The sequence below is a fragment of the Fimicolochytrium jonesii genome, assembly GCF_025526975.1.
Source record: "Fimicolochytrium jonesii strain JEL569 chromosome Unknown EV422scaffold_2, whole genome shotgun sequence".
NCBI lineage: Eukaryota > Fungi > Chytridiomycota > Chytridiomycetes > Spizellomycetales > Powellomycetaceae > Fimicolochytrium > Fimicolochytrium jonesii.
In genome coordinates this window covers 1,524,275-1,543,731 of record NW_026515669.1, presented here as the reverse complement: position 1 = coordinate 1,543,731, position 19,457 = coordinate 1,524,275, and the positions used below count along the sequence as shown (strand labels likewise).

Here is a 19,457-nt window from a genome sequence, read left to right as displayed (position 1 = left end):
CTTTGTGCTGCTCCCTGAGCCGTACTGTACGCGACGCGGATCCCGGCTTGATCGGTCAAATTTCTTCCCACCGATCAGGTGGAAGAAATGTGTACAGCAAGTACAGTATACCATGATATATACTATATGCATGACTCCAGATCACAATATCGTCGGCCGACTCTGTCACTCCGATGAGTCCGATCAGCAATGCTTCGAGATGGGTCGGCTTTCTCGCCGTCAGCTTGCTCATCAAGCAGTCTCTTTTACATATATATATATATGGTCGACGCCCGTGAACCTGGAGCTATTTGGTACGGAACCTTGATGCAACTGCAATGTTATGAGGAGGATGGGGTCTTGACTTGACTGCCATGGGTAGCATATGGGTAGCATTTTGTACACTCGTACCCTGTATCGCACCTGTGTCGGAACATTCCATGAACACATCCGATCTCGCCGAGTTACATGAAGTATGTTAACGAGGAAACACCCACGTTTGGTCCGCTATCCATATCATGCGGCCCAATGGCTCAGCTGTACAGTACCTGCCATATCCCAACTTTGCCGACGCCCTCGCTTACTTCCCGTCTTCCCCTGCTGGGCCCGTGTGCCCAGACCCAGTGGCAGACCGCCACTAGTCGTCCACACCTGGTGACTACCACTTGAATCTGGACTGCTTGCCAGTAGTTGCCGATCACCATCGTCCCAATTGAAGGCCATGGATGCCCTACTATGCGCAGTGTAGCTGGGCGAGCCCCGATATGCAAGAACACGATGTCCCGCAAACACCCCAGGTCACCAAATTTCTGTCCTGCAAAGGCTCTACCACCGCCACCTGTACAGTATGGCTCAGCTCGCTGGCGGCGTTGTGCATGAAGAAAAACGGTGCCGAGTTGTGTGTTGCTTTCGGCTAGGTCGCTGACTAGTGCAGTTTGTGGTTGTCGATGGGTTTTCGGAATGTGTCTGCCGGTCGGAAATGCATGCTCAAAAATTGACAACTGTCGTTCCTCCGAAGTCGCACGTCTCTGACGCTCTGAGCTGAGCATTGTCTGTGATATAGAGGGATCCGCTGGATCGGTTGTTTCAGCGAAACAAAGACTACCAAATTCCACTGCAAGGGAAAGTATTCGCACGGCCAACATGGACCAGGTTTTCAAGCCAAATTGGCGTCCGTGACATTGCCATCTGGACGAGCTCGCTGTAACCAATGAACCATACTCTCGGAAACCTCCAACGCGCCCTGCCGCAACGCACAGTGCCCAGCCCCGCTGCAATCTGTATAGGAATCCACAGGAGGCTCCAATAACGGCTCAGCTAACCGAGCTGCGCCCTCCGCTTTTACCTCCGACAAAGATCGCCCAAGAAGATCGCCAGGACAACGCCCAAGGCGGTTTTTGATAAAGCTTTTGTCATCATTTACCGCCGGCGCTCGTATGTATTGTACGTACTTTCCTGAGAACCGGTGCTTTTTGTCCATGGGAATCGGGGCTCATCAGGCGCGCGGCATGCATGCAGATGACGAGCCGAGACCAAATCCAGCGACCCATCGTTTCCGAGCAATGCGTGTGGCCGACCCCTGAGTTTGAGGCGACATCCTCCTCCTGCTCATCAAGATTCGAGCTTGTTGTGGATAAAGGCCATGAATGCATCAATGCAAGATCCTTGAGGGCAATGGTTGGTTGCTTGTGGGCACCTCGCATGCCATGCACCTTCAGCAGGTGCATCCACTCTCAGGAATCACTTACACTCACGCTTACGGATATAGCGCTTACGAATTTCCACCTTAAGCTTCCTACCGCACAAGAATGGCCATTCAAGTTGGTATAATGAGGTGGTTCAAACTATTCAAAATCTTGAAAATCCGGCCCCGAAGGGTTGTAGATGTAAGCGTAATCACGCTGGGACGGAGCGTTTTTTTACAACCGGTAACCGAAATCGAAGGTGACATCCGGGTGCCGGTTTGACTTTGGAAGGCGTCCTCCTATCACCGTTAACGTAATAACCGCACGTTGCGCTGTCATGGGATGTTACCCTCCTATATCGCAGCATCTCTGATGGTTAGCCTGAGGAACCGATGGTGATGAGGCCCAGGATCGAAGGGCTCCAAGCTCCAGCGGTCTTTCGATGAGTCCAGATCCTCTCCCATCGGAATCCCTGAACCGATGTCCTACACCCAGGGCTACCCCCCACTTTCCTCTCCAGTCATATCGCTAGCACAAGGAGAAGCCTTGGTCAATTGGGCTAAGCCCCCGTCCCTGTAACAATACACCGTTTTACGCGCCCGGGAACCAGAGTCGCCTTGCGCTTTCCCCAAGCCTCCTTGCCGCCGGCACCGGTACTGTCCTTATTAAGAAAACGACGGGCCTTCCACTGGGACGAGTCTATGTACTTTATTATTGCCGGCCCTGTATCGCTCTCGCCTCTCGTTTCTCAACGCCTTTCACCGTATCGCCACCTGTGCTCGCACACACTAGGGGGCGTGTCAAGCAAAAAGAGGTTCAGGCGCGTGGAGCATTTCCCGACTCACCATTTCCTTTCGTGACAATGGCCTCGCCATCATCGTCTTTCAGCTCGGCGCAGTAAGTACCGCTATATGATGTACTCATTCTCTCAAACCGGCTTGTGCGTTCGGGCGCAGGGAATATGCAGCTGCTCCCTGAAACTCTCACACCTCCCTTTACCTCCCGTTTTTTTCCCTGACTCGTAGAGGCGATTATGGCGGAGGGCGCTTCAAGCTCGTTCTGAGGCAACAGCCTCGTCGAGCGCGTATGTGCGGATTCAGCGATATCAAAGACCGTAGGCTGATGTGAGTGTACACCCGATTTTTGAAATTTGACACACCGTTACAGAACTCAAGCGGAATCTTCCCAATTAGCGACCCTCCTCCTGTGCTTCAATTGATCTTCTACGACGCTCATGGTCGTGAAGTTCCATCAAGGTGAGATCCTCACCGTCCTCGAGATGGTCGCCAATTGGACAACCACCAACATCCCTGACACGTAGTGATAGACCGCTGGAAGCAGCCCACTTCATCTGCCATGCATCGTTGTATGCCCCCGACACGGATGAAGACCGGAATGTCATCGTCCGTCCTTCACGAGGAAGCTCCAGCGCTGACTTGCGAGAAGCGATAACATCCGGCGACAAATCTTCAAGGAAGTCATCGATGACCACTCAGATTCCATCCCGTCCACCACCACCACCGATTGTTCCAGCGGAGCGGAAGTCGTTTCGCCCATGGGATGCCGATTCTCAAGGGGCAGAAACCCTTCCTCTGAACGACCCGAAGATGTCACAGTCAAACTCCCGATACGCAAATCTTCCCAGAACGACACGGCCTGCTCCGTCGGGTCGCCCCGCGTCGTTATCCCGCCTCTCCTCTTCATCTCACCTGTCTTCTCCATTGCAACGAGACTCTCCACCAGTAACACCGCCTCAACCACCACGAACAACATCAATGGAATCTTTGGAAAGCGATTCACAGCTTAGAATGGAACCAGATGCCGCAACATGTATACAAACGCTGGTCGGTGTGACAGTAGCATCTTGCGAGGTTCTCGCGGACATCGATGGGCAGGAGAGCATGTTCTTCATCTTCCACGACCTCTCTGTGCGACCCCAGGGACTTTATCGGCTAAAGTTCGTCCTTGTGCACATGAACTTGTAGGTGTTTTCATGCGCTTCACTTCGTTCGTTCTTCTGATTTTCGCAGAGAACAACAATCTAAACCACCTCTTTGTCCTTCTGGTCGAAAAAGTGAGAATACGGCAGCTGCATTGAGCACGTCGCTCATGTCCGATGTCTTCGAAGTCACTCCACCCAAAGCCTTCCCAGGGATGACAGGTATGTCTACGAGCTCCATGCCATCGAGCGGTGCCTGTTCCGTACTCACCACAATGCCCTCAACAGAATCAACAGCACTATCGAAATGCCTGGCTCGTCAAAGCGTGCCCATACACATTCGCAAAGACTGGTCACAAAGCAACGCAGATACCAAACCGCCTCCCGGGCCGTCAACAAGCTGACAGTCGCCCTCTCTCCTATTCCTCCCTCATGGCTATGAGCACGCCACAACCTGACATAGATTCCGCTCACTACGCCTCATATTTTCAACCCATCAACCTAATCTCGCGAATCAAGCCGATGCTTCATCCCGCCGACCATCAACGGCTTCACTATCCCGCCTGCAGCCTATATTGCTCCATCTTGCCTTCATGTATGCGGTCCCCTACTCTCTTATAGTGCAACTCCTAGCTTCCCCAAGCTTGAAACGCACGCAATTTTGATAACACACTTCCCTTTCATAATCTTCAATAATCAAGCTTGTCGGCGTAGCCTCCTAGCCTCACTCATATTGTCGGATGCCCTAATATCGAAATTGCTTCCAGCCTTTCTCACCTAAAATCGGCCACTTGCAAAGGGAGGGTACCTCGAGACTTGTGAGGAACGGCGCGGTGATAACCGTCCGAGTGGCTGTTGGTGATGGGGGAACGAAGAGGGGACTACCAGACGCTTCCGCATGTAACGTGGCTTAGCGAGCAGCGAAGTCAATACTGAAGTCAATGGAAAGGGTCGCACATCGCTGTGGACGATGGGCAAAGTGGAGGAAGCAAGTGTTGAACTCCCTGAGGAGGGTCTTCCGCAATGCTCTGAACGTATCCACCCAATTCCTCCGTCCTCTGTTTTTCCGTGGGCATGGCTTCCTCCGCATGTAGGTCGTGAACCTTTCGGTTTGTCCATGGCGGGTGGAAGACAACCAGGTACACCGTGATGGACGTACTAATTTTGGCGTGATCGTGCTGCAGATCGTGCTGGCGTTTTCCCTGGTTTCCCTGGGAGTGAGAAAAGCGAGCGGCACGTTCCAAGACGACACTTCGAACAAGGTTGCAAGGCCATGTGGAAGGCGCAACAGGTCGCAGCTGTAAAGGCTTGTAAGAAGCCGTACTATATGTATTCATGGAAGTGAAACCTAATAAGTGGAGGACTGTGCAATGCGACACCAAAGACTGTCTTTGTCCATGAAAGCAGGGGTTCATCAAAGCTCTACATTAGGAAGAGCCTTGCGGCAATATTCCAAATCGAGGGCGCGTAAGGGTTTCGCAAAGCTCAACGACCCGCAGCGAGATGTTCCAGCCGTCGCAGCGCCCGCAGCAACTTGCCGGAAGTAGACGGCGTGCTGGCTTGGCGTTTACGGTCCTCAAGCTCTTCGGCGACGACGGCTCCAACTTGCTCGAAACTGTGATGGTACATTGAACGTTCAGAATGAGTTTCAATATCAATGAGCGCCCAGTCGGAATAGACGAAGTACCGCACAAACCTGATCCGCCCATAAATGACCTGGGCTTCCGACGCCCACGCCTTCGCCAGAGCCAACGCTCCTGATGGTGCCACAGGAACGCCGAAAGCGACACGGAACCGGGTTCGCGATTGCCGGCAAAATATGGAAGTGGTGACGGCAACACTGGCGTTGAAAGGGATCGGGGATGACTGTTGCCTTGTAGGGTGAGGGCTGGTAAATGGAACTGCCTCGTTGTCGGCGTAATCCAGCAGGTATTCGTCGCGAGCGACTTCGACTTCATTGTGGAAATCCCGTAACGTATTCCACACGTTGGCCACGTGGGTCATCACCTGAGATAAGCTCATGAGTGAGAACGTCTGACAACTGCTAGCATAGATGCAATGTAGCATGAAGCACCCCACTAACCCGGCCGATGTCCGCAGGACCTCCGCAGAGCCCAATGACATCCTGCTCCCGTCGCAGGATGTTCGCGATCTTTGCCCGTCCAAACGCAGCAACGGTGGGATGTGACTCGTGTTGCTTGATCGTTGAGAGGACTTTGTGATAATGATACGATGACTTCTACAGCGTTTTGAAATGTCGAGCATACGAAGCATTACAGAATAGCACACTCCGAAACCATACCGGCTCTTCCACAACAGATAATTCCACATGCAGCTTGTTAGATTCAACTTTCGTGAGCGCTACTTGAATCACTTGGTCGTATATAAGCACGTGCTTGGACGGTGATGCGTGGGACGAGGTCCATGAAAACATAGTGGCGAGGAGCTTGTATTCATCTGAGGGAAATTTACGAACGTTAGTGATGCCCTGAAAAATGGCCAGCGCTTGCATTTCACGCACCTCGAAGTGTAGCCAGTTCTACGGGATCAAATATCATAAGGTCTCTGCAAATATCTTCCGCCTTGCGGATAGCATTGGTCATTTCGATCTTGTCATTTGCCAGCTGTTGCTCCCGGATCTGCTCCTCGTCACAAAGCTGTCGTAGTCGATCACACTCCGCACGAATTTGGGCGATCTGCTCTCTGCCACCATCCAAATTTTAGGCGCGTGGCCCATGTCTCCAGCGAAACACAGACACCGCATTTGACACGTACTGTTGTTCTTCGCGCTCTTCATTCAAGGCTCGGAGCTTCTCCGTCACTTCCTTCTCTTCATTTTGCACTCTGGTCGAAAACAGGAGCCCAGCCATGAGTTTAATATATCCACAAAGGACATGGCCCTGAGCCATCAGAGGGTGACAATTTCTGTCAGATACGCACCTTTGCCTAGTCTCTTCCACTTGGCGGCGCAAGTCTGCCACTACTTTCTCTCCATTTGTATTCATGTCTGAAACCCGAGAAGCCATCCTTTGGATTTTTCTCCAATCCTACATTGTAAGGATGAGTCTTTCCGACTATCACGGGAGCGTGACCACAGAAAAGACGAATCCGCCACTATAGCGCTTCTGAAAATTTACCTTACGCAGGAATTCCAGATGCGCCGTGAAAAACTCCACGAGATTGTCAAGGTGTTGACTCCGCCAAGCGTGCCAGTACTCCTTCGCTTCTGTCCTTGTAAACGATCGGGCTGCTTTCAATTGACGCTGTCACGTGAAAGAGTGGAGGTCAGGTTTGCCAAGCAGAGAAACCACGGGCAGCTTTCCCACTAATTTGGGTGCGCCAACCTGAATCTCCGTCAGCTCATTCACAGTGCCTTCGCATGCGTCAAAAAAGATTGGTGGAGGATTGGCGGCTGCCTCGGCTTCAGCATGCGTTATTTCCTCTCTCACGTCGTCAATGATCTTCTGCAGTTCTGTGCAACCCTGCAACACGAGAGTAGAATGTCGTTGGACATGAATATGTCTGTCAGCAATGACAGGAAGAAAGGCCTGAACAGCCGTTCCACTTATGGACGAATGACTTACAAACTCATATGTGTCCAACTCGCAGGACCACACCAAAGCCGCTGTGTAGTACTCGAGGTCCGTAGGTTTTTCTGATGTAAAAGCAATAGTTGATGAATGAGATGCAGGATGCGTCAAAGGTACACAGTCTTCGGGTTCATACCAGTATGCAAATACGCCTGAGATTCACGCCGGAAACCGGTCGTCAAGCTGTCCTGAAAGTAGATTCCAGTCGCTTGCAGGAACTCGCGCACTGAGGTTATGCTCTTCGCCTGATGTGATATCGAATTAGCTGAGGCACATCTTACAGGTGTAGTCGATCAAAAGGCTCTTGTCGATCAAACCTCCTCCATAAACGATTCTTCCACCATGGACGGTTCGTTCATGATATCATCTTCTGCGAAGCAGCGCAACAGGGCACAAGAGTTTCTTTAGCAAACGTGCAGAGTGCATATTACTGTTCGGCACCAACACTAACCGAAGTTTTGGTCGCCGATAAACGATCCTGCATCATCCAGGTCTTCAGCTGGCTCGGCAGGACTCTCAACGTGTGTTTTTACCGCAGGCGAGTCAATGTTCGAGGATCGCGTAGAAGGAGGTTTTCGCGGACTGGGCTTTACGTTAGATTCGTGTCGTGGCACAGGCTCGGAAATGTGGACTTCGCATTTTTTATCTCCAAGAAGGCCTTTTAGCTCTGTGATAGGCACGAATGGAGACGCCTCTACCGGTTGACGAGATGAGGGCGTTGAAGCACTTGACGAGCGACGAGCTGTTACGTAGTCAGTGCATGCTGAACACCTGCAATGATTAAGTGGCAAAACACTCACATCTCAGCGATTCACGCCGTCTCTGTGCGAACGACTGTGTGGGCGTCGCCGACAACATAGTCTCAACCGTGTTGGCCGTATTGTCATCCTCATCCGGTAGGGGCGCCAGTATTCCTCTCCCAACACAGCGAGTGATGTCCATTGTCATTTCCATATCCAACTCTCCCCCACCAACATCGTCTTCACTGGAAGAATCCGCATCCAAGCCATTCTCGCTGGCATTTCCGCCTTCGGGTGTTTTGAAGAACCGGCCGATCGTGTCGTCCTTATCATCCGCAGCCGAAAGACGTGAGAACGCTATGTATAAGGCAGATGAGTTTTGCTAAAAGTTGGGTGACTTGCATGCGAATCAAGCAATTTACCTGCACTGCTCCGCGCTGTTTCCTGGTCATCTGCCTGGACCCTGATCTCCGCACGCTTCTCGACAGTTGGCTGCTGCTTAGCCGATGGGAACTCGCGTGGGAAAAATCCCGCGATCGTATCATCTACGTGCTTGAATCGTTTGGCTAATGGTTGGTTCGATAGCTCGGAATCGTCCATTCTCGCTTTGCCCTTTTCGCCAGTATTTGGTGCCGGGGACACGCTGGGTCCGGGTGACAACCATTCCCCAAACCTTAGCGGGGCTTTCTTCTGGCGAGGGCTCTTCCGCGGTGATTTGATGGGGATGACCGATGACTCTGGGCCACTTTCTTCTAATACAGGCTGAGGCCGGACGTATCTTCCCCCGACATCCTGACTTTCGGCCACGGCTTCGAACGCAACCGAGTCCTTTGGCGAGAGTGACATTTCTAAATCCATGCTCATAGAAAGTTCACCAGCACTGGATGGAGTTTCCACTTCGGCTGGGTTCGCCGGATGGACATCGGCAGTCGGATAGCCGGGCCATTGTTGATCCCTCTCATCATGACGAGTAACGTCTTCGGCGTCCTGCTCATTTTCAGTCTCTTCATCGATGTCCATCTCCGAGTCGTCATCGCTAGCATCATCCCACTCGTCATTCGCAAAATCCGGACCCTGCACCGTGATGTCGGTCAGAACATTACGAAGCTGCTTCGGGCCAGTACCGGTATTATCGAAAAAGCCCGCGATACTGTCCCGCATGGATTTGCGTCGGCGTTTGCTAGATTTCGCTGGCGAAGCAGATCCTTGGGGATCTGAAGACAGCGGTGGCGGGTTCGTATTCGCGTTCCCGACGTCGGTAGGTGCCAAAGCGTCAATGGAGAAATCATTATGCGATCGATGTAATGGAGAATCCGGGTGTGCTGCAGGAGGTGCTAGATCAATCTCATAGCTCGTGTCTCGATGCTCGCTGTGACAATCGTGTTAGTGCTGATTTTCGCGGGCAACCCATCCTTTGAGAGACCAATGAACCCTACCCTTTCAAGTCACTTCCAGGGCTCAGCTGAATATCGTAGTGCCCGCTATATCAAAGTGTCAGTCATATCACCACCTGATAGTCGTATTGATCACTGGACCACCAGAGTCCATCTCTCGCTCATACCTTGTTCGGCGGATGGAGGATAAGTCCGGAATTGTGAAGACGCGCTGATTTGGAGATGGCATGTCCGCCTTGTCACTGTCTTTCGTGAAGGGGCTGGACCATATTTCGTCAGGTGAAGATGCATGCAGTCAAACGCTGACTTTTGCACGTACCGAACGTGCGCTCGCGGCGCAAAGCTAACTCTACGTCCGAGTGATTTCCGCGATTGCTTCTTCTGGTGCCCCTGCCTGCGAAGTGTCAGCGCACCCAAACATTCGTTGCCCTGTGGTCCTCATTTCCACTAATACGTACGCGTCGCCATCGCCGTTATCCTCAATTTCGTTCCCGAACGCCCTATCATCGTCAAGCTTCCCATCCAAGACTCCTGGCACGGGCGGCCATGTAGAGTCTGCGACTTCAGTAGCCCGTAAGATACCCTTTCCAGCGAACTGTCGCGTCGATAAAAGGGAACAGTGGGGTTAACGAATGTACGTTCGCGTATGTCACTCTGAGTGGTAGGACACTGACCGACGATCGCCTACGCGAACCGCGTTCTACCCGAGGACTGTCCGTGACTCCATCACCTTTGCTCACACCTGGAGCGGAAACAATGTCTCCAAACTCGTAAGGGCTATCCTGCTCGTGAGCTTCATTTTCTTTGTCCATCGTGATTAGGTCCGTTCCAAAGTGTAACGAATACCGGGTGTCGCCGAGGTAGATGTTGCTGAAGAGGGGGAACTACGTAGCGCGTTCGCAGTCCCGATATGCGACGGCGGATTGAGCTCCTTCTCCAGCTTTCCGAGTCGGTGTGGGATTGCGGGAGTGTGATCTGGTATTCACCGCAGATGTGGAGGTTGTAATGGGGTGGGTTGGCACTCGCCGCCCCAGTTATGCGCTGCATGTAACGGGATAGTTGCGCGTTGAAGGGACGTCCGGACACGATGAACTGATCACGTGTCCAGGCCCTTCTTATTTTCACTCGGTCCAAGCCACTTCCTCAGACTTTCTTATAAAAAGGCTCTCGTGCTGAGCCCCAACGTTCAACTCATCAGCGAGCCGCTATTATTCGACACGTTCTCAACAGAAGGTCGCTCTGGGACGTCGTTCATTTGCCTCTGTTCAGAGCAGGAAGAAGATAGCACTCTTTGCGTTCGGTCAGGCGCCGCCATCCGAGTTAGGGCGTCGTTCCGCCTTGTTTCCTTGAACCGCAACTGCGCCAGCATTGTCATTACGACCGCGATCAATTAAGCCGGCTGGTTACCCTTCTCCTCCGTGGGCATCACTGTGACTATGTATCGCGAACACGAAACTTTACAGTTCGTGCGGCCAGTTCAGCTATTGACGCACGCTCCGTTTCGGCGGTTCTGTGCTCGTAGAGGGGCTGTTCTCGGCGAGCCCATTTATGTCTGCCCGGTCGTCCTCGTGGGCGGACGGGCCTGAGTGGCTCAGACATCTTTCCGTTGCTCTTTCAAGTACCTACTCGCACAGATAGCCACGACGCAGCTTGTGCTGATGGCGTCCTCTGCCATGGGTTCTTGCATACTGTAGCGCTTCCTTTGCTTCATGCAAACATTTGACTCTAGAGCACCAATTACAATCGTGTCCGCCTGTTCCCATGTGTCTACGATCTTGCGATGGTGCCGAAAGCAGAAATTAGCTACCAATTTCCTTATCATCCTTCCGCCCAATCATATGCGGACGGATCATTATGCGGTGGTATATTCGTCGGACTTTTGGTTCGAGAAACAAAACAAATGAACGGTAATACGGTATATTGGGTCCTCGAACGATAATGAATAATATGTGCAAAAAGAAAAGACCCTAAATCTATACGTCGCTACGGCGGAGGTATCCTATGCTATGTAAATATGTACTCTGGTGAATGCGTATCAGAATGTTTGTTGCATGGAGTGCAGAAGATCAGACTGCGATCGCATTGCCATCGCCCAAAAAGGGAGCTTCATCACCAAGTCCGCCGCTTGCAGCGAGAGGTGCGGCTATAAAGGATACGAGGGAGGGATATCCTTGCAACCACTCCAACGCGGCATCCTCAAATTCCCCGCGAATATTGGCAATGTGCGGAAGCTCAGCCCACGATTCGTTGAAGGCCCTGGCATCCAACTCAGGGTCTACGCCGAAGTCATCAGTGCCCTGAGTTGGGGAAGCGAACACATGCGGCGTAATTGAGATGGGGGCGGGCGGAGATTCCAAAGCAGTGGATGGCGCGGTGGCGAGGTAAGATTCGTGATCAACGAAGTCGGATGTCAACGTTGATAACGACGGGACAATGATCGTTGACTGGGTAGAATTCCTCGAACCTGGCAGCGAGGATGATCTGGGCGATACTTGGCTGGTGAAAGACGAAAGACCCAGGCGGTGCGGAAGCGAAGAGTGCCTGGGTGGCGCTATAGCAACAGTAAACTCGTCCATGATCGGCCCCCCTCGTTCCGCAACGGGGCACTGCATCACCGGGATGGCGAGCCCCGAGGCCGCTGGCATGAAAGGCTCGACATGCGATTGGACCGATGATTCGTAGAAGCCGCTATAAGCATCATCGCGCGTTCGCTTTAGAGTCTGGCTTGACTGTGACCCACGAAATGCGAGGGAGGTGGACCGTGGATTTGGGACTATAATCGGGACGCTCCGTCTTGGCAAGTCGGCGGAAGTTGAGGTGGATGTTGATAATGATACGTGACGAGACTGGCTTGATGGCTGCGACGGAAACGTGTAGTTTGCGGCCGAGTTGATCCACTGTTGCGACTGACTGCTGGAGACCGCGCCGGTCTGGGCAGAGGGGAATAGGTGACCCGGACGCTGCTGCAGAGCCTGCTGATCGCCGATTTGCAAGGCAATAGGATGCGAGGTGTACGTGTCGACTCGCTTGAAGCGCACGATGATTGTTCCCACAGCATACCCGTCTTCCGTGACCGTCTCTTGTACATCCTCGATGGTCGGTGTCCATTCTACCACTGCCTTCCATCCGTCCACATCGCCCAGCCATGCAAGGTCGGCGGCGATGGCTTCGACGTAAGCGCGGTAAACCCGGCGTCGTAAACCCACCACCCCAGCAATGCGCGGTGCCGACACCACTTCGTGCTTGGGGTCCAATGGCTTTTGCCGGACGACACATGCGAAACCGTCGGGAATGAGCTTGATGACATACGGATCCTCGGAATTGCACAGTGCTTTGATCGCACGAATCATGTCGCTACCACCGAGAGCGAAAAGCTCGTTTTTGTCCCGCTTTCCTGTCGTAACCCCAGTGTCGTGTGGCGAAAGATACGTGCGAACGAAGGTGGTCAAGGCGCGATATATGACGCACGAGTATTCCGATCGGCTCGGGACACTCAGGATGAACCTCCTCATAAGCTCGTCGATTTGGTCGCCGCTCATGTTCTTGTAGACCAGGTTCAAGAATATGGTATGCACGTAAACGCCGGGGAGATACGAATCTCGTCGTTCTGCGTGAGAGATCAGATCAAGACAGTCCTGTGGTGGAGTGGCGGTGGGGCACATAACCTGCATAATAGATAGCAGACTGAGCGGTTATGGAGAGTTAGCACTGATAGGAATGATTTAACACAAGATGAGAAAGAACGTACCGACTGATAATAGTGGCTTTGATACCCAAAGTCATGGGAGTAGCCAATGAGTTGGGTATGCCTACCACATAGGCGTTTTCATGATTGATCGCAACCAAGTCTGACTGCATGCGGGCGCCTCCTCTTTTCGTAGGCCTCGAACACTCCCCATCCCAGTTACTACCCTCCCCCTGTGATGTCATTGACGTGGAAGGTGCGGTATGCATATTTGCTCCATACTCGGCGCCTCCTTGAAGTGGCATCAGAGATGTACCCCATCGTTGAGACTGATGGAAAGGCACCGGTGAGCCCACGCCTGCTTGATGCGCCCCTGTTAGCACATGATGTCCTTGGGCCGCCCAGGGAACTGGCAGGGGTGGAATGGGCGACGATTGGCCCTCGCGAACCAGGCTGCCGGATCGGCTCATCTGGTCTGGGGCAGATGTGAGCATTTGCATGTAGCCCTGTGGTGTGGCCGAAATGTGTGGGAATGCTTCACGACTGTTTTGCATTGGTATCAGAGCAGCGGGCATTTCCGCGGATCCCCGGTACCACTCAGCGGCGCTCGCCGCGCTGCGTTTTTGTATCGTCGCTGTCTCCCGCAGACTCTTCTGATCTTCCAATTTGATTGCTTGACTCGCTGGAGGCAAGTTGCGGGCGGAGTAGTGATCTGGGATATGAGCAGAAACGGGGCTTGTCGATATTGCCGAACTCGCAGATGTCGTTATTGACGCGGATGTCACTGTGGTCATCGGGGACGGAGTCTGGGATGTATGGGGCGTTGGAGATGCGGCTCGCTTGCGCCCCTTTGGTTTGCTAACAGGCTGCTCGCCATTTGTCTGATGTTTCGATTCGTGACGCTTCACGTCTTGTCGGTTGCGCAATCGACTAGGGCAGAGCTATACAAAAGGAAAAGGTCAGCGTAGGAAACAAAAGCAGACCAACAAAAACCTAATCCAATTCCACCGTGGATGACCCACCGGGCACTGTATTGGTCTTAGTGCGGTGCTGAAGTGAGTGACCACATGGTCTGCGAAATTCCCACGGTTCCTCAATAGCTGCCCACACACTGGCCTGCCCAAGTGAGGATGCCATGCACAGGACTGCTTGCCGTCCCTCGCGTGGGATTCTGTCAAGTGCCGGAAGCAGTCATCTTCAGTAGCGAAAGCCTCTATACACCCTGACCAGAGGCATTTCACGGCGTTCGATGAGGAGCTCGAGCTAATGCTGCTAGGCAAAGGAGGTAAAGCAGACGGTGTCGCGTCTTTGCTGACAACATATCCCCGTTCCGCAGCCATAGCGGACACGTGCGCAAATGGAGTCCGACAGCGTGTATAGGCGAAGGAATACCGACGTAAGTATAAACCTTATGTTGCTCGAGTCCTATATGAAAACTTGGCTCGGGTCCTGGGGGAAAAAGTGACGTCCGCGGGCTAAACGTTCACCGAAGAAAGAAATGGGCTAGAAGGCTCCAAAAGCCAGACGACGATGCTATAAGGACGATTGCCGAGGGTCCCGACTGAGATACGACGAGTCTGCTCTGAGACAACCCAGCAGGGGAGAGAATTGTCGTCGGAGGCGGTGAACTGGACGTGTGTTTATGAGACCACCGAGACAGCGCGTATAAAATCCAAATTGTTGAACGTTTCCGAGTCATTTCAAAGCGCATTATAAGGATAAACAGGGCGGTCTACCGAGAGCCAGACATAGAGTAATGGCTACCCCCAGGCCCAGGATATCTCACGAGAAGCCCAAGAATTCGAGTAAGACTTGATCCTCGCGGGATCCACCTGGAAATCCCGCCTCGAGAGCTACCAAGTTCTGGGGACGGGAGTAAGGTCTAAAACACCTCCCGGAGACAAAAAAGTGTTCGCTTTCAACACTAAACTTCCTCACAGCAGTCATGCGGACGGACAACGTCAATTGGTGCCGACGCGGAAGACGGATATGGGGTTGATTTTACCTTTCTACCGTTGACGGCGTGACGGAGATTCGAATCTCCGTCCTCAATCTCCGTCTCCGTTCGGACAACAATTTTCGGACAGGGGCCTTGCAAAACACCGATCACTTCCCAACTTCCTTAGGAAAGGTACGATACCATATGTTTTTGGATGTGAGACCCACGATGATGGTAATGGACCATGGTTCGGTGCGGTGGCGAAGATGCGAAACCGGCGGAAGCTTACGTACTGTATTGTATACATTACGGAAGCACGCAAGTCCAACATGGAACTGAGAAAGCCCTCCTTGTTTGCGATTGTTTGAACTCCATCGAGGCTGCGCAGCCAATGCCCCATTTGTTTCGGCAACGCGTATGACGGAGTGAGCTCAGCAACTTGACAACCTGGGACACTGCAATAAGTTGACCCTGCGCAGAAGGCATTGCGAACATTGTCCTGGGATGCCAGCCTCATCAGTGAACGGACATCCAGCCATGCCGCAGCCTTAAGTACCTGCGGTCATAACAGTACTCGTCCTGAAAACGAAACTCGTCTGTTCATCCCATTCACATTATAATTGCACACGACATAGAAAGGCGGACCCGATATACGACGAAGACCATAGCGCATCGCCTTTCCTTTATATTTCATAAAGAAACCTTTGAACGATGCTGAACCGCTTCGCCCTCGGACTGAGCCTGCTCCTGCTTTCGTCGAACGCCGGCGCTCTCAAAATCGATAATCCTGGCCCATTGTCTACTGTTTCACCCGGCCAAAATGTGCCTATCTTTGCCAGTGCGGACGGAAGGTCAAGTCCAGCAACATTCACCTTCTGTGCTGTACTTGACGCCGCGAACCGTCGCGTCAGCGGGTGTGGAGGCGGTACTTCTTTCGACGCAGCTGATCTCAGCAGTGGAAGGGTGACCGCTGTGCTTCCTCCCAGTCTACCCCCAGGCAGCTACCGCGTCGCCATTGGAACAGCGGGTGCGACGTGTGCGGGTCTTTCATGTGCTAGCAACCAGGTCGTGGGAGATGCATTCACCATCGCTCCGAAGCAGGTGTCCTCAGCAAAGCTATCAAGCCCAGCGAACGACCCGAGTGCTTTCGGAATCATTGTGACCATAGGCACGAATGTCGCAGCTGGTCAAGTCACCCCCTTTAAGGTCGACACGGATCCACGCTTCGATGAAGCCACCGACATCACTGCCTGCGAGTTCCAAGCCGCTGGCACGACTGGGGGCGATGGTATCAAATGTGTTGGCGCTGATGGAGCGCCGCTGTCTGGAACACTCAAGATCGCTGATTTGCGCTCAGGGAAATATGGCGTGAGCCCGGCGGCCGCGACGAGAGGATCGTTCGTGGTGCATTTGAGCGTCTCGAGCGCGGGATGCCGCGTGGATGACGGTTGCAGAGCTGATGAGGTGACGAGCGCAGCGTTCCAAGTGGTAGCTGCGAAGGACGTTAATCCAGGTAAGGCGGACATTTTAGAGATGAGCTTCCTTTGTACATGCAATCGAAAGGGAATACGTGCCGACTACCCCTCTTCTTACCTATAACAGCACCTGCTCCCGCACCTGCTCCCGCCCCGGCCCCCCCACAAGTAACCTCACCGGCAGTCCCACAAATAAGCGTCCCTCCTCCAGCAAGCTCGACCACCTCAGCGCCTCCCGCGGCAGTCACCAGAAGCACGGTGGTTGTTGTCGAGCCATCCGCATCAGCGCCTCCCACGGCTCCGGACCCCACCCCGTCCAAATCATCAGTGCGAGCATCCACCACCTCTGCAGCAGTGTCGAGGTCTACCCCAGCAGCGTCGCCCACCGTCCTCATCCAGAGTGCAGCCGGACGCATGGTAGCGCAACCGGTCGAATGGTACAGCTATGTTGTCGCTTTGATGGTTGTCGTTCTCTTTACCTCCACTCCCATATGATTTCTCGGGATCGCTCTATTCGGGGATGCTGAACCTGAACATTCCTCCTACCTATGTGTACATACTCCTGCACCTTCCCATTCATAGTGATGTACATACTTTGCGTCCGCCGTCTGGCTACCGTAGCATAGGCCTTGTAAAAACATCCTTCTTGCCCCTTCTGTACATAGCCCCGTTTCCATTTGTATATATAAACGTCCCATACAAGATGTTTCCAACTACATTTAATGACGACGATGGTGTAGTGGAGTTGAGAAGGCTCCCGGATGATCAACACTGAGCAGGGGTCACGTCGCAAATTGCACCTGCGTTGCGAGCAACATGGAAGTCCCTGTGAAACTTAAGGCTGAAGATTACACCATGCCAGAACATCAAGGTTCTCAATCTGTTCACAGAAGTCCCTCTTTTTTCTGAACCACCTCTAAAACATCAGCACCGGTCTGACATATCCCGCAAAACAAACTACGAACCTGCGTGAAACCCAAATGTCCAAACGACACCTCAGTCGACGTCCGATACCCTTTTGCCCGACCGCTCCCATGCCGCGTCCACGTGAAGTATGGAGAAGTGGGGTCAATGAGGTAGGTCTCGTCATGGCTTTCCGGTTTATCTGAACTCGATGGCGAGTTCGATGCGGCTATCGACTCCGATAACGTAATAATGTTCCACCTGGGCGGAAAAATGCCGGTCGCTTTGAGCTTCACAGGATGTGTCGGAGACCAATTCAACTTACTGGTGCCGCGCAACATTGCTAGGACATCCGACCGGTTCCAGTTAGGATCGGGCTTACGCCACTACTAAATTCGCGAGCTTACCTGTAACCCGTTACCAATGCGCAACTCAGTCCGACGACGTCTGCGAGCACTTTGAAAAGTAAAGCCTTGTGTCGACAGAGGCCATTTGGCACTGAGCATAACAAGACAAAGTTGTGACCCTGCCTTTCATGCGAATATCAGCCATGGGTCTGAACCGACCCAAATCCTCGTCAATCACCGATTGGACATCTGTGGTATGCGAAACCTACCCGACCATGGTTTCCAACAACTTTGCCTCGCATTCGAACATGGTAGGACCGTTTTCCAAGCCATAGTCTCCAAAGACATCTCGCACAACCTGCAACAGGTATTCCACGAGATCGCCTCTCTCAAGCCTAAGTATGGCAACGGCTCAGATGCTGTACCCATCCCACGTTTTTAGCTACGCGTTTGGCTCTGAGTTGCTCACCGTTTCGCCTCCCCCGACACCTTCTTGACGACGGACGCTAATCGTGCGTCTCTCTCTTGATCGATGACAATGATCTCACAATCAGGCCCTGAGATGGCCAATGTGCACATATGATGCACCTTCCATACGTTTCCCGTCTTCGTTGTCGCAACCGCGGAATGTTTGCTCACGCTGGTTTTTTGCCCATTCTTCGTGACCACCGTCGTTGTTTTCGAGAAAGTTTTTCGAATTGTTGAATGCTGCCACCAGTGGTCAAGCGTCTTTTTCTTCGACACACTGGAATACACCTCGCGTTGGTGTTCCCGGTATTCGCGTGAGGATCTGGGACGGAACCGCCACGGCAAGTAGACCGGGCTTTGTCGGTTCAGCGACACGCTAGATGGGATGCAGCCCTCTTCATGGGCGTATACTTCGGCAAGATGCGGGTCGTAGTGAACTCCACGAAACTTCCCACGAGACGAGTCGCAGTCGAGATGGTGGGTGCATTGCGTGCTACATGGAATGCAGGTGAGCTTCACGGTCTTACGTCCGCCGGCTGTCGAGGCTGATACGGAGCCGTCCGTTTCACGCATTGCCGTGGGGTTTGCCGTACAAGTCCTTTGTCTCCTTCGTCCTGGTTGTCACTGCTGTCGTAAATAAGTAAACAGCGATCCGTGCCAATTTCCCTAACTGTTTCCGGCAACGTCATGTTTCTCGTAAGCCAGGGACCTCCGCTCTGGGATCGGGATGGGCCGGTTGGATTTAAATTACGATACCCTCTTCTCATCATGGATTGGCTCGGCCATTTGATATTTTTGTTTATGCGCCGCGTATTGTCTGCCCACGGATTTGTGCCTCTCTTCCCATTTCAATCGGTGTCTGGGATCTGGGGAGCGCCCCTCAGTTTTCTTAATAACCCGCTTTGTGGGTGTTTGGGATCAACCGTCGTTTATAAATTTACCACGGCTTTGCGCTACCTTGTTTCCCGTCACATCCCATGCAAGGAAATAGTCAGCTGCTTCGGTTCCCAACGCCGACCGCCCCAAATACCGACGTCTTCGGGCCAAACGCTACCCGGTCGTAGAGGCTTTACCGACCTACCACCGGCCTGTCTGCTTTTCTGCTTGCTGGTGTGTGTTTTCCCCTGCCCCGTTCCCAGCCCCCGCCCCAGAACCAAGACAGAGGTGGATAAAGCAATACCGCGGTACGTGCTATGTTATTTTCACAGAACCCTTCGACGTGCGCAAGTCGTCTACGTGCGTTGTGCTAGTCCTGAAGTCGTCTGCACTTACATCTCTTGTCCGTGTTTTTCAACACGGCCGCGAGAGCAGTG

At 52.9% G+C, this 19,457-nt stretch overlaps 6 protein-coding genes across 6 annotated transcripts; 2 read left to right on the top strand and 4 right to left on the bottom strand.

Moving 5' to 3' along the window:
- Nucleotides 1-512: 512 nt before the first annotated feature.
- EV422DRAFT_503421 (uncharacterized protein) lies at nt 513-1,529 on the bottom strand (the record flags this gene model as incomplete). Its single annotated transcript, XM_053068338.1, has 3 exons — nt 513-1,093; nt 1,116-1,257; nt 1,431-1,529. 3 exons carry the CDS (start codon nt 1,527-1,529, stop codon nt 513-515), a joined length of 822 nt encoding a protein of 273 aa, XP_052929568.1.
- Nucleotides 1,530-2,151: 622 nt separating this feature from the next.
- Nucleotides 2,152-4,290, top strand: EV422DRAFT_153560 (velvet factor). Its single transcript, XM_053064901.1, has 6 exons — nt 2,152-2,561; nt 2,690-2,788; nt 2,858-2,920; nt 2,992-3,645; nt 3,740-3,825; nt 3,892-4,290. Exons 1-6 carry the CDS (start codon nt 2,527-2,529, stop codon nt 4,005-4,007), a joined length of 1,053 nt encoding a protein of 350 aa, XP_052929567.1. The 5' UTR covers nt 2,152-2,526; the 3' UTR covers nt 4,008-4,290.
- Nucleotides 4,291-5,088: 798 nt separating this feature from the next.
- EV422DRAFT_563900 (Spc7 kinetochore protein-domain-containing protein) lies at nt 5,089-10,139 on the bottom strand (the record flags this gene model as incomplete). The annotated part of the gene is made up of 20 exons (XM_053072134.1): nt 5,089-5,218; nt 5,300-5,610; nt 5,687-5,842; nt 5,906-6,060; nt 6,125-6,306; nt 6,379-6,447; nt 6,544-6,650; nt 6,741-6,866; nt 6,948-7,085; nt 7,188-7,258; nt 7,330-7,438; nt 7,511-7,563; nt 7,645-7,935; nt 7,994-8,290; nt 8,356-9,302; nt 9,370-9,414; nt 9,495-9,587; nt 9,647-9,721; nt 9,786-9,922; nt 10,002-10,139. 20 exons carry the CDS (start codon nt 10,137-10,139, stop codon nt 5,089-5,091), a joined length of 3,630 nt encoding a protein of 1,209 aa, XP_052929566.1.
- Nucleotides 10,140-11,393: 1,254 nt separating this feature from the next.
- Nucleotides 11,394-13,806, bottom strand: EV422DRAFT_563899 (uncharacterized protein; the record flags this gene model as incomplete). Its single annotated transcript, XM_053072132.1, has 2 exons — nt 11,394-13,011; nt 13,076-13,806. 2 exons carry the CDS (start codon nt 13,804-13,806, stop codon nt 11,394-11,396), a joined length of 2,349 nt encoding a protein of 782 aa, XP_052929565.1.
- A 1,759-nt stretch (nt 13,807-15,565) lies between these two features.
- On the top strand, nt 15,566-16,945 carry EV422DRAFT_153400 (uncharacterized protein). Its single transcript, XM_053064900.1, has 2 exons — nt 15,566-16,464; nt 16,554-16,945. The coding sequence occupies exons 1-2, from the start codon at nt 15,663-15,665 to the stop codon at nt 16,919-16,921; spliced, it is 1,170 nt and encodes a 389-aa protein (XP_052929564.1). The 5' UTR covers nt 15,566-15,662; the 3' UTR covers nt 16,922-16,945.
- A 316-nt stretch (nt 16,946-17,261) lies between these two features.
- EV422DRAFT_575918 (ethylene-responsive protein kinase Le-CTR1-domain-containing protein) lies at nt 17,262-18,717 on the bottom strand (the record flags this gene model as incomplete). The annotated part of the gene is made up of 8 exons (XM_053073221.1): nt 17,262-17,342; nt 17,392-17,590; nt 17,655-17,672; nt 17,737-17,859; nt 17,946-18,071; nt 18,146-18,233; nt 18,265-18,384; nt 18,423-18,717. The coding sequence occupies 8 exons, from the start codon at nt 18,715-18,717 to the stop codon at nt 17,262-17,264; spliced, it is 1,050 nt and encodes a 349-aa protein (XP_052929563.1).
- Nucleotides 18,718-19,457: the final 740 nt, after the last annotated feature.